This window comes from Uranotaenia lowii, chromosome 1, assembly GCF_029784155.1.
Source record: "Uranotaenia lowii strain MFRU-FL chromosome 1, ASM2978415v1, whole genome shotgun sequence".
Lineage (NCBI taxonomy): Eukaryota > Metazoa > Arthropoda > Insecta > Diptera > Culicidae > Uranotaenia > Uranotaenia lowii.
The window spans coordinates 141792497-141806997 of NC_073691.1; the positions used below are offsets into that span (position 1 = coordinate 141792497).

Consider the following 14501-nt stretch of genomic DNA (forward strand, 5'->3'; position numbering starts at 1 on the left):
CGAAAATCTGGGACGAGATGCCAATGAAGCAGGTGCGCGCCGCTTGCGACGACTTTCCGAGACGTCTGAAGCTGGTTCGATCAGATAAAGGTGGTGTAATTCCGAGATATCGTCTGTGAAGTATCTTTATGAGTTACTGAATAAAGCTATGAAAGCCAGATTCACATTTTTTTCTTATTCTTTGAGATATTGAGGTTTTCCTGTGTGACCGGACTTTTTTGTCACCCTGTATGTGAACAGTTTTTTTTTCCAAAATGGAAGCTACAAAAACTCCTCATTGTTCGAGATTATTTGATAAAAATTTATCATCAATAATGAAAGTGTCAGTGACAAATAAACTCCTGACAATAGATATGGGGCTAGGTGGGGTAATTATGAACAAAATTACTCAGTTTTTCATACTCATACTCAGCTCAAACAAGTAGCTCTTTAATTTTGGAATTCTGGAAAGTAACCAAAAATAAATGGCTGGTTCCCTTCTTCATTTTAAGATTTTTTTCTTATTTTTAAGTTGCAGCTTGTCGGCGTAAAACGTTTGTTCAGAATTACCCCGTTTGTTCATAATTACCTTCTTCTCTATGGGGTAATTATGAACACTGTAACGATTCTTGTTATGTGATGACTTTTGATATTAGCTTTATTCCTATTGCATTGTATCCTTTATTCCTGTAGCATTGTACTGAGATTTGTTGATTTTTTAAATTTACTGTTGAGAAGTTATTGGTTATTTTCAGTTTTACATAGCTGGAAGGCATCTTTTCAAATAATCACAGATCCACAATTCTAAAAAAGTATGAAGTAATGTTTTAGGCTTATTTTCAAGGTTTGGATGGTTATCGTGATTTTGAAGATAAAAGTAAATTTCAATCATAAACCAATGCAGAGAAAACACGTGTTCATAATTACCCTGCATCTTGAAAAGTATGGGGTAAATATGAACACTTCTTTGTGTGTGGGTAGAAATTTTTTTCATCTTAAAATCATATCACACCACATGGAGCATCAATTACCAAACGTAAAACTTTCAAAAACAACATTTCATCTCCATTCACATTGACTAGGGAGTCAATTTACAAGACACGTCTCAAAACGATTTTCGTTTCTCAGAGACATTATTTTATTTTAATTATTCTTACTACAACATTTATACAGTTAGGTTTGCAAGTTGTAACTGTAACTTATCAATAGAATGACAGACTATCACAATTGATCAGTTTTGAGTCCCTACTATGACCCTAACGGCGCTTACGGCGTTTGTTCATAATTACCATAATAACCATTCAAAACCATTCATAATTAATTCATAATTATTAAATAATATAAGAATATAAAACATTAAAAGCTTACAAAAAAATTTAACGCAAAATTTCATTCCAAGTTTACTTATAACTATATTCCATTTTATTGTATCTAATCTCCGTGAAACTAATACGTTATGTTTTCTAACTGATTTTGGCTGCGGCCCTCTACGCATAGAAAATTTTTAATGCGGCCCGCACACTTAAACGAGTTTGACATGCCTGTTCTACAGGATGTTAATCTATGCTTTAAATTTTCAAAGAACAGTTTATCTCAGTTCAAATCAAAGTGTATAGAGACTCGCGGTCTAAATATTTGAATTCTTCCTGAAAATGACTCGAAAAAGGCTGCATATTTTATGTTTCTGCAAAAAACTAATCAATTTACTGTATTTTAATCATCTTTTACAATCACACCGGGTTGCATTACATGAACCATCATATAATATAACACGGCGGCTCATAAAAAAACATCTTATATTCACGTCAATCGAATCATCCATTTTCGAGTGATGCTACAATAAAACAAATAAAATAAATTGAATTTTCTTTTCGATTGCAGAAATACTATCTCATCTCAACGCACCCGCGACATGTGAAACGATCAGAAGAAAAGTGCAATCCCCGACACTCCCCGAAGATAATAATGGCAACGGTCCGCTGTTGGCGGCCACGACGTGATACAAATTTGAATATAGAATTGATCCCCAAATATCAGTACCCAGTGAAGAAAATCACCCCGCATGATGTCGATGATGTACTGGGAGAGGTGAAGTGTATGTAAGCGCGTGTATGTTTTGTTTTTTACTGTGTTTGTGTTCTGTCCCGTACGTAATCCGGGGGCTAGTATCTGCTCCGATCTAGGCGACGAGCAGCGACTCATCGAAAAATCAAGAGGTGAAAATTGGCCAACAGGAGCAGAGGAAGAAAAAAGTTTAATGAAAAACTCCCGCAATTGGGAGCGAGAGTGAAAAAATCGCGCCCGTCAATTACAACAAAGAACCGGTTACGGAAGTGACGAGCGCGAGTACTAGCAAGAGAGAGAAAAAGTGCAGAGCATAGCGCCAAAGATATCGGAAAAGAAGGAGAGCAAACACGAGACACATTATCTTTGTTTTAGTTTTGTTCCTAGTTTTCATTCCTCCGTTGATCCGGTTGACCAGCAGCTGCACCCCAGGAATCCGCCGAATCGGTGCAGCACGGCAGGTCCCTTTCTGGCAAGGGAATCCCAACTCTCGTACCAATCCCCGGAGTCCGCCGGAGGCCGTCGCACTTTTGCGTCCGCCTTGGCAGTGACATCCGTGACCCATCCGTGGTACGCCAATGAATCGTCGGCAATCGTTGGACAAGCCAGGTAAGTTCAAGCTAGTCCCATTTCGTGTTCCTTTTTTTTCGATAAGGACATTAATGACAGCGCACCGAATACATGTAGAAATCACGGTGCGAGAAAAGTGAATGGTCCTTACATTGTCTGGGTGTATTTCCTCCTACCGATGGGATTATTTTGAGAAATCGATGTTACCTACCCATTCTTCAAAGTGAGAAAACGGGTTCAGTGATTGCAAATTTCTAGTGATGAAAAATGTGGAATTGCTCTAGTGAGATTTCCATTGTGTTGATAAATGTATCAGCCCGTTCAGAACCCTTCATGATTTATTTCTCTTGAAACGAGACTACTGTTCTATACTCAAAAATTCAATCTTCTAGAAAATACTCATTATTTTTCGCTAAAAGAGCCGTAAACAGAGTTAAACACATTACAAAAAAAGTCCCACTTCACGTGAGAAGTGAGTTGAAATCTGCCGAGAAAACATACACTCAAACACAAAACTGAATCGAAAATCTTCCTCGTTACGTACACAACATAACACGGCCAGGCGTCGTCGGGTGGTTTTGGTTGTAGGCTGTTACGACTCGGGAAAGAATGAATGGAACCATCCGCATTTTTCGTTTCCCATTCGTACGGGACGGATAAACGGAATCAAGCGAGCAAAACGAAGAAGCACAAAAACACCAGTAAGCAACATCTGTGTGGTATTGTGAAGTAGGAGCTGCCTAGCTTTCGGTCCCTCGCCTCTCGGTGTGTGCAAACAAGCGAAAGCTGATCGAGCCGAGCGGCTGTACACAACAAACGGCACAGACTGGCGTGGCGAGTGAACCACTTTGCCAAGTGCCGTGGGAAGTGTCCGTGTCGTCTATACAAACTCGTCTGAACCCATGCTTCAATCGGAAATATTAACCCCGTACACAAGGTTTAATGGCTTCAAGCTCATTGAGCCGTCATTGTTTTTCCGGCGAAATTTGGCAGGTGTTCCTTAAGAAAAGTTACTCTATGCCATAAGCCTACCTCTTTTCCGAACATTCATCCTGAGTCATCCTTTTCTGGTCTAGGGACTAACCCCGAAAACACGAGTTCGGTAATTCATTTTATCGACTAGTTATTTACCGAAATTTCACAGTGTGTTCGGTAAATATAATCAGTTATTCTGTTTTTATTACCGGTTGTTCGGTAAAAATTACCGAAGTTTCGGTAAAATATTATCGAACGCTCAGTAATAAAACGATGAATTGGTAACCATTGTATAGTTTGTTCGGAAAATATTCCCGTATTTCCGAAATAACCACCGAACACACGTTACTTTTGTTCAGTAGAATTTTCTTGTTGCATGGCCAATGACCACAAATTACACTGTTAACAGTAAACAGGGTGGCCACAGAACCGAGAAAAAAAACGGGAATTGAAAATTGCGCCGGGAAAACCGGGAATTTAGAACCGAACCCGGAAAAATTACCAAAAGAAAACAGTAATTCAGTTTTGGTTCCGATATCAGGGATTCAAAGGAACAAAAATATGAAATGTGTTGAAAAGTTTTTCAAATTAAAATTACCCTTCCGTTGATTTTCAATAACTTTCACCTTATTCTAATCTTTTATTCGTCTAATTTTTTAATTCTTAAATATTCTTTCTGAAAGAATATAAAATTTCATCAACATTGCCGATAAAATAATTTCCTAATCTAATATTATAATTTTCCAGTGATAGTGTTTAATTCATGAGTTAAACACAAACCAATCATCTTTACGCACGGTGCTTTTTTGTAACCTAATCATAATAAATTTGACATTGCTAAGTTGAAAAGGAAACCATTCCCTATCAAACGAACTGTTTGAAAAGAAAACCATCACGGGGTCCAGATCTATCTTATCAAGTTGTGTCAAAATTACCTTTTTTTCGATTACGATCCAGAAAATTTCGAATTACATTTTTAAAGCTTGAATATGTTAGGATTGCTTTGAAAATTTTCGAAACGCGTGACAGAATGGAATAAAATTTAGAAAATTCCAGAAAAATTTTACTCCAAATTGTTGGTGATGGTGATGGTGTGTTTATGTCGATAAAAGGCACTATATAAATTATTTAAACATGTTAAAATTATTCAACATTTGTGTTTTGATTGAAGTATTAAAACAAAATAACAAAATTATGTATCGCAATAATATTGATTATATTTACTTATTTCTTCTCGAAAGCATAAGGCAACAAGATATACGTTTTTCCGTTTGAAGAAGGTTAAGAGCTGATTTTGACTGATTTTAGGGCGACGTATCCAAATATGCAGTTTGGTTTTTTCTGCTAGCTCAAGTTTTGAGATTCAAGAGCTAACTTTCGAATTTTTTTAGCAACATTTTAGAACATTTCTAAGATATTCAAATCAAAAGTTTCGAATCAATGATCAACTTTTCGAAGATCACGAGTAGTTCAAACTTCTAAGAAAACTGAGACGCCCTTTTAGTTTATTTATCACAATCTTGCAGTCTCCAACAAAGTTGTTAATGGAATTTTAATCTTTGATACCGAAAGTGCTTACATGTTCTTCAGAAATGTTGTCAGAAATAGTTGCATTTTATCTATTGTATTTTTAAAACTTGAGCATTTTTTTCAAGCATTGTTTCCTTGAAACTAGAAAAGCAGGGTAATATATTAAATCCACTATTTATTTAAAGATAATAAATTGATTCGAAACCAGTTTTTGTTATTTAAAGAGAGTTGTCGGTTTATTAGTTATCAATGATTGATTTTACTCAAATCTTCGTAATTTTTAAATTTCAAAACCCATCACCGGAACTAGATTTGACTTGACAGAATCTGAAAAATGATTCGAATTGAGGACAGCAAAATCAATTTTTGAATAAAGACTTTACAGATTGGAAAACATGTAGATACATCTCATGTTTAGTCACATGTACACATGTACAATCCTTAAAGTTAGCCTTGGCTTAGCCAATTTATGTTAGCATGTGGTTACAGAAACTTAGCATGTCTTTACAGAAACAGATTTGTTTTCCTGTTACAGGGGTTTTTTAAACTATTTATTCGAAACGGTTCAATCCAGTATGTATAAGGAACCAAGATTGCATTTGTTTTTGCACTGTTTACATTTCTTGCTTAAACTAAAAATTAGTAGCAGATTCAGAAAAATTCTACAGAAGAAGATCGATAGCTTTAAAGAATAGTTTGGTCCGTCGTATCTCTTACAGGTACATCAGGTTGAATTCCCGAGACCGAAGCAAATTTGTTAACTGCGCTCTGGCGATCGAGTGGACCTCACACGACCAAACAACATGGTCAATGTTGTGATCACCATCGCCACAGGTACAGAGATTGGTGCTAAGAAAGATTTACACGATACAGTAACGCGTTTAAGGAACAGTGTTTGGACATGAGACGGGAAAATGTTTTAGTAAAATCACGGCTCAAGTCCAAACCCTTGAACCATGTTTTAAACTTCACCTTTGGGATGATCGAATGGAGCCACCTGCCCAATTGATCTTCATTCCATTTGCGCTGCCAATTGATGAGAGCATTTTTACGTACTAAAAAAAAATTCGTTAAAGGAGATTTGACGCTTATAAATATCACCTTCAAGCGCACCTACCTTTGCGAGAGAGTCAGCCTTCTCACTGTCCAATATTGAGCAATGGGGAGAGATCCCAATAATGGTGATGGAGAAGAAGCGATCAGATAAAGTACTCAATTTTTCTTGTGTCTTCTCGCATCATGTTATAATTTTTATCATTAAACGGATCAATCATTTTCATAATTTTACCCCAGGAAACTGACTCAAATAAATATTTATGTTGAAAAATTACATGTAACTTTTTTCACTGAAATCAAATCCACATCTTTCTGCATAACAAAGCTGACCCTCTACTGAATAAATTATGGAAACATTGCAACTATGAAACTTTTGCAAAAAAATAGATCTGTTTTTCAATTATTTTAATTGTTTAAATAATGCACGAAATAAGTTTTTTTTTAAATTATAAATATAGTTTGCAATGTTTTGCAGTAATGAATCGTGCTAAAAATATTTATAAAACAAAGTTCGAGACCATATATGGGTCATATGCGGTAGAGGATTTAGAAATATTGTCTTTAATTCTTTCATGGCTACTACAAAAAATTACACATTGTATCTTTTTAAATTTCTTTCAAAATTTGAAATTTCGATTATGAATCAAAATTTTATCCTGAATTTAAAATTTATGGGTTCTGAAGTTTTTTTTAATAGTATAGGTAGTTTAATTCAATTTCAATCAATTTAAACTGCAAAATTATAAATTACAATTTTAACTACACTATGAAAATAATAAAATGAATGTTTCTTATTTTTATTGATTTACGAATCTTCTGCTTTTATTATAATTAACTAAGATATCATAGTTTTCAATTCATTTTGCATTTATTTGAAATGCCTTAGTTTAAAAAAAAGGCACCTGAACAAACAACCACGTGTAAACGACCATGCCAAATGACTGAATATTTCTGATCAATTAAATCGTGGACTGTACTTTTGCCAGCAAAAAACAGTAGGTAACGAAAATTATCGCTTTTCGATACTGTTTTCAGTGTCTAAAAGTTATTTTTCAGCAAGAACGGACTTTTACGAGGAATCTAAACACTGCGTCGAGATAGGATTTTTGGTTTTTCAAAATTTACCCTTAAGGGGGGAGTAGGGTCTAACACTTTCAAAAAATCGATTTTTTTTTCTTATTGTAAAACATTTCAAGAATGTTGTGTCACATTTTCAAGTCAATCGAAACAAAACTGTAGAAATTATAGGCCTTTATCTCCTCTTATCTAATACTGCATCATTTTTAGAGCAGAAACTTCAAACGCGTTTTTCTCGAAAACACATTTTTAATGTCAGTGGACATCGTCATTTGAAAACTACTTCACCGATTCTTTTCAAATTTGGAACATATTTTCTACATATAAAATACCAAACCCCAACGATTTTCTTTTTTTTTACTTTGGGGAGATTTTACAGATAAAAAATAGCGGATTTTTTCGTGAAAAATCGTAGTTTTTACTTCAAACAACCACAAAAATTTCATAAAATTTTTTAAGTTAAATAAAATCGTTGGGGTCCTGAAAAACATCTATTAAAAATATTTTGCTCTGATTTTTTGACTTCAGATGATTCTGTGCTGAGATACAGTGTCCATCGCAAATCCTGTTTTCTAAAAGGCATCCTCGAAAGTGCTCCGTCACCGGCTCATTTTTCAATATTTTTCTACGAAAAAATTACTAAATGTTCTTTTAACAATGCTTTGTATAATGCAAAAAAATTGAATACATTTGTTTGAATGATAGCTCTAAAAAAATTCGTGAAAATGGTGTTTTTTTACCCGTTAGACCCTACTCCCCCCTTAATTAGACATGAGGATTTTTTTATTTAGAAAGAAACATGGAATCTTGTCCTACAATCTTATATTCACAGATTTTAGAAACTGATAAAATTATGTTTTATTTTTTTTTAACTGCGACCTAGAGAGGGGTCTTGACTCAAACATGTAGTCAGCGAAACTTTTTTGTAGAGAAATGAATGAAATTTCAGGGACTAGATAAGATGAACATTGATGTTGAAAAACATGCGAAAAAAAATCTCCTTGTCTCCCGGTAAGACTTGAACCCACATCTTGCGCCTCCCCGGAGCACATGTACTAACATTCAACTACAGGAAACAACCTGGCGTATGAAAGTTATGCTGGTCGAGAGTCGAAGTCTATCGGTATGAAGGGAATTGTGATCATCATCATTTTTCGTGATCTATTTCTATTCCCATCATTTCATCTTACGGTAAAGCTATGATCATTTAGTATCCGGACCCTTCATTTCGATGATAGCTACATTACTAGAGATCGGATATGCGAAAATTTAGCGCTGTGTTGGTTATAAAAAGGACTATCTTATCTATTTTTTTCCAGATTTTTAAGTTAACATGTGTTTGAGATATTTACTATGCAAAAAGACATGGTAAAAATAATTTTGCACAAATTTGCGCCTTTTGCGCATTTTGCGCCTCGCCTTTATTGTCAACTTAAAAACTCATGAACTGTTGATTTTTTCTGGTTGTTTTTTTTTGACCAAATGGTTAAGAAATATAAGGAGCCACTCTAGGATCCACACGAAGTTCAAACCAAGCATCAGAGTGGAATCATTGATCTTAAATATGGTAAAAAGTCTATGGTTATTGGGGATAACTGAATGCAGACCCCTTAAATAATGCAATAAATCCATTTCCGGCAGGCAAAAAGTGATGTCTGACTTGTAGACACCATGTAAATAACTAATATTGAGCAGTTCAATAGATCGCAATCTGTGCAACCGATTTTTACACAATGTGACAGATGTGTTCTGATGGACAAACAAATTTATGTTAAAACGGGATTCTTTATGTCAAAAACTTCGAGATGCCTACCCATGAAAAGGTTCCAATCAGATTCCAATTGCTTTTTCCAGGTGAGTAAGTAAGAGTATTTCTTGAAATCATTGATAATTTTTTTTTTATATATATATTTTTACATTAAATGTCATATTAACACCTTCATTTCCTTCATAGAAAGTTCAGGGTTGCCACCCATCCGGGAAAAGCGGGAAATGTGGGAAATTTTTTTCGAAAAGTCGGGAATTTTTGGCTCAGTGAAAGTCTGTTCAATGAAGTCTAGTCGAAATAGGTCGAAACAAGTGGAAATTGACTGTTGATTACCAGTCTCTTTCCAATTGACTTCGACCGATTTCTACCAGGTCGAAACGAATCCTCGTACCGAGCTGGATCGGTTTCAATTAGTTTGAACTTGCTTCATTGAACAACGACCTGACTAGTTTCGACCAAAACATTGGCTCATTGAACACTACCAGTTGACAGAAACCATGTTGAAACCCGAGCAGACTTTGATGCCGGAATCGCTAGTAAACAGTAACCAAAACGAGCTATCGAGGCCAAAATGATAGCATTGTTTGATGTCAAATTAAGTTTGAGAGCAAAATAATGCATAACTAAGGTTTCAAATTTACTTTTATTGATAGCAGGCTGAGACCAATTTTTGCATTAACAGCATAATTGAAGCAAAACTTGCTGTAGAATTTATACGGATAGCAAAATAAGCCATCATACAAAACTCAAAACTGAGACCAAAGTTATAGCAACATTTGCTTTACAATTTATCCAAAAATTATGCATCATCGAGGTATACATGATTTTGTGAAACTCAAACCTAAAATCAAAATTTTTGCATTCTGGTAAGAAATTTATTCATTACGGTTTAAACTCTCAAACTAACTACAGACATTCTGCTCTTAAATCCCAAATAATACAACAAAATAACATTTTATTAAGTTATGTGAATACTATTACATTTATTTTTTTACATTTACTCTCGTACAAAAATCTAAACCAAAAGATATGCTTTTTCGACTTGATAAGTTTAAACTTTTAAGGGACAAACATATCCCAAATTGTTTGAATGAAATGTTTTTGAATGATAACAAGAAATAACCGTTATTTAGATGTTTAGAATATATATTTTCCATTCAGGTCAGTTATTAAAATGTGTTATCATAAGTGCTTATCAAAATATGAGATTTAGTGGTGAAAAATATGTCATCGATATTACATTACATTGCGGCGTTACAATGGCCTTATAATGCAATGCACATGTTATAAACATCGCTGCTACGAAAATCGTATGGTAACTTAAGATTGCATAAGTGAAGGCGAATATTAAACGAGGTTCATTGGAAATTTTGCATTGCAAAAAAAAGATATAAAAAAACGGAACGGTATTCATCAAAGAAAAATTATCCCGAGAACAATAGTATGGTTGAATTATAGCAAATTTTGCTAGGGTAAGTGAGCCCTATTTTGGCATGGTCCTTTTCTTGGCATGCCAACATGTCTTTTCATGTTTTTCAGGTCCAAATTGAGCTTAAAAAATTTTGAATATATTTTCATTGCGAAGAGAATAATTTGTTTTAAATCTGTGCTTACCGAATTTTTTGATTGTTTGTACTTTAATGAAGAAGTTAATTTTTTTCGATCTGCATCCGAGGAAATTATGTTGGAAATCACCGTATGAAAATCAGATGAACTCACCTTTCTAGTGCAACTGTTAAATTCACATGCGCTTTCAAACGCGGACATTTATTTGAAAAATTTGCAATAAATACTCATGCTTACAGTTAAACTCGACAAAAAATAAAAAAAATACTAGAAAGACTAAAGAGTGAATATTTATTTAGGTTTTGAATAAAAATTTAAAACTAATTTTGTTCCTTTTCTTGGCATGCAACTTCAATCGAAATACACCACCAGTGTTGGAAGCTTGAAAAAGGAGATGTTCATTAAAGAGGTATTTTTGGGCTGATATTTTCCCTAAAACTTCATTTCAAACTACGCACAAATGATTTCATACTAATTGGGTTGTATGATAAGACTGTTGCTATCAACTTAAGCTTCGAAATAAGTTGGAGAACGTAAGTGATTCGACTAACTAAAAGTCATATCCAAGCATTTTAAATGCAAAAATCGCTATTTGGGAACCATGAATCGAAGGTACATTGGTATGCGTGCGAACAGCATTTGCATTGCAGTCTGCCGAGCAAAAGCCACGTGGTCTCCTACAGAACACAGTGGTTCGAAATATTGAAAAAAAAACTAAGTGAAATTAAGCATCTCACAAGACTTAAGATGTTTTTCTTATCTAAAAATTGTTAGATCGATGGCAATTTACGACTTTAGTAGATATATAAAATACATAATTAATTGAGTTTTGGAATCGTTTTCTATTGCTTGGGAGCCATATACCTACTCAGATTTAATTTTTTGGAATTTTGTTCTAATTTTTTTCATGGAAACAGAAGTTGGAAGTTCAGGAAAATATCGTTTGCTTTCCAATTATTCCCTAAAATATTTGATGTAAGTCGAATAAAAAAAACTGTTTTAACAAGGTTTACATTCTAACATCTATTTGGCGCGTCAAACCACTGCGCAACACCCCGGGCATTCGAGATGGCTCATAATCTCATAATCTAGAAGCTCATAATCTCAGCTAACAAATTCAAAAGGGCAAAATTTTTAAATACCATTCAAGGATTTTTTCACTTTCTTACTTTATGAAGCCAAACTCCACAATATGAAGACAGTTGTTTGGTAGTGAAAATAACCCTATGTGTCTCAATCGCATTGCGGAATTTCTGGACCTCCGACTTTTTGAAATGAAAGCTTATTGTGTGCTTCCCTTTCAACCAAATTTCATCAATGTTTTCAAAAGCCTTTTTGTTGTATTAGTGGCGCCCGGTGTTCCATCGTCGCATAGAACTTTACGCTCAGCTGACGTCATTCTGTCAGTGGCCATATATTCAGAATAGCCAACAATTCTGTTAACTGTCAATCGAGCATTGGTGGTAAAGATCTATTGCACATTGCTGGTGGCCAAGAATCAGATTATGGAAACGGCAAACAATTGGTACGGCGGCCAAGTAATTGGAGCACCGCAGTGAGTACTTTGAATGCATTTTGCTCACATTAATGAAAGTTCCATAGAGAAAACATATTTTTGTTGATCTCTAAGCAAGTTAGCAAGTAAATTCTTCAAAGGATGTTATATGGTGCACTCAACAGGAAGGTAGGAATGTCGAAAAAAAGGGTAAACCATGCCTTAGGTGCCAAGGTCGGGTACATTTACCCTATCATGCTTTGAAAGTTAAATTTACTCTAATTTTGCTTGACATAAGGTGGTACACAGCAAAATTGAAAGCATATTTTAAGTACTGCGTTAGGAACATGATGCCTTTTTTGCTATAACTGAAACCTGAACTACACCACATTTGCTCAAGAGATTTGAGAGAATAATGATGTCAAATTTTACTATCGTTGGAAAATATGTGATGCCGTATATTGGCATCATTGTGCTCTCCAAGCTCTCAGGAAACGAGGTGTAGTTAGGGTCTCAGTTTTAGCAAAATTTGGTATCACTTTGCTAACCAGGTATGAAAATTTGTACTACCAAAACACTTATTGGAATTGAACTCTCAGAAATAAATCTTCTACCTCCTGGAAGCTTAGAAATTGGATTCTCATCTAAATCGGCAATTAAGAAAGCCAAAGAGTCTGGTCATGTTTCCGACAAAGATATCCTTGTATTCAGAAATAGCTATCGTTCGTTTTACTGTGGATTTTTGAATAAAATGGATATAGATCTCCCTTGACTTATCCCATCACTCGGTATTTATCGTGCGTTAGTCCCGATGTGATTGCACACTATCCAGATGTTTCCAAAAATCGTTTAGACCTGTGTCTAGAAGTACTTGTTGACAAGCAGCACCTAGATGGAGCTTGTGCCGATAAAATTAAGGACGAATTCGGATAATTATGTGCAATACCTTCAATGAAAACATCATTTTCGGGATATCGAAGAAAAACACAACGATTGGACATTTTTAGGATGGAACTTATTGGCGAATCGAAAAAGGAGTTCTTCAATTTGACGACCTTATTGAAGAAAATTCTAATTTTATTTCATGGTAACGCGACGATGGAAAAAAGATTTTCCGTTAACTGAAACAAAAATCATTTAAAGATCATTTACCAATAAAAAAAAGCTAAATCGATTTTCGTTTATATGGTTTCAAAATTAAATATTCGGAATTTTGTTTGGTTTTCTGTTGCATAAATCCGGGAATTTAGTGAGACCATGCGGGAAAAATGCGGGAAATCAAAAATTGATTTTGAGTGGCCACCCTGAAAGTTTTTCGATCTCATGAATAGTTTTTAAAATACACACATTTGTAACTGTCCGAATTCTAGATGATTATAGCCTTAGCTGGACTCAAAAAACTCAAATGTAATAATTCATTAAAGAAACTAAAGCTATATCCAACAAAATGGAACAGAGCACTATCAGTAACTCAAAGGTACTGAATTATATATAGTGATATATAGTGCCGAATTTTGGTATTTTTCGTCTAATATTTCTTTGTGGTCCTTAATGTGTTAAGAGTACAAGAGAGGTATGGCCAAATTTAGCAGTGTCGCTAGTATCAAATATCAAAACATACTTGATCGACCTTTTGCAGTTAACCGAATGAGCTTCAATTTTACATAGGGCCTTCTGTCAGGCCAAGAAACGATTTCAGCCCCAAGCTATTGGTTCCGAAAAAACACCCACTGTAATGTTCATATACAGTTGTTTTGAAGGCGGAAGATGTTAATCAAGCTATGCTATTTAAGTTAAATTGTTTTGAAGGCGGAAGCCTTTTGTTCAACTAATGTTAATATAACACTGTGAGTAAAAAACCTTAAATTAGTAAAAATTTCAAATCAATGCATGAATCAGTACAGAATGCTCTAGTAAATAACTTAACCCATTCGAGACGGCGACTTTTTTCGAACGCGTCCCCCAGGAGCGAAAAATTTTTATTCTTTGATTCGATCAATTTTTATCTGAAAAACATGAATTCAATGAAATTTCTAAAATTCAATCGTAAATTCACAAAAAATGTCCATTGCACACTGTGTGTGCAGTCCGCTCCTCGAAATAAAATTATTTCGAGGAGCCGCATTGCACACACGGTGTGCAATGGGTAGAAAAATAAAAATACACCATTTTTAACATGTTCATCATTCGTTTAATTTTTGTTCGGTTATAAAGGAAAGCAAAAAATATGATGTAGTGTGGTTTAAACCAACAATGAGTTTTTTTAAACTTTATCCAAAATGTGTTTACTTTTGTGATTCATGAGCATGATTTAAACTTTGTCGGTTTTAACCCAACTTTTCTTGTGTCTTCCTATTGATTTTTTCTATCTGATAACTATTTAAGTTGATCAACTATTTAAGTCCGGCTAACAAACTCTTA

At 34.6% G+C, this 14501-nt stretch overlaps 1 protein-coding gene across 3 annotated transcripts in view; it reads left to right on the forward strand.

Annotated features, from left to right (window-relative positions):
* LOC129740341 (mucin-17) overlaps positions 1-14501 on the forward strand; it is a 90234-nt gene that overhangs the window by 17515 nt on the left and 58218 nt on the right. For all 3 annotated transcript variants that reach the window (XM_055731990.1, XM_055731994.1, XM_055731992.1), the window contains exon 2: positions 1861-2652. In XM_055731990.1, coding sequence (XP_055587965.1) covers positions 2622-2652 — 31 coding nt within the window. In that variant the 5' untranslated portion in view covers positions 1861-2621. The remainder of the gene's footprint in view (positions 1-1860; positions 2653-14501) is intronic.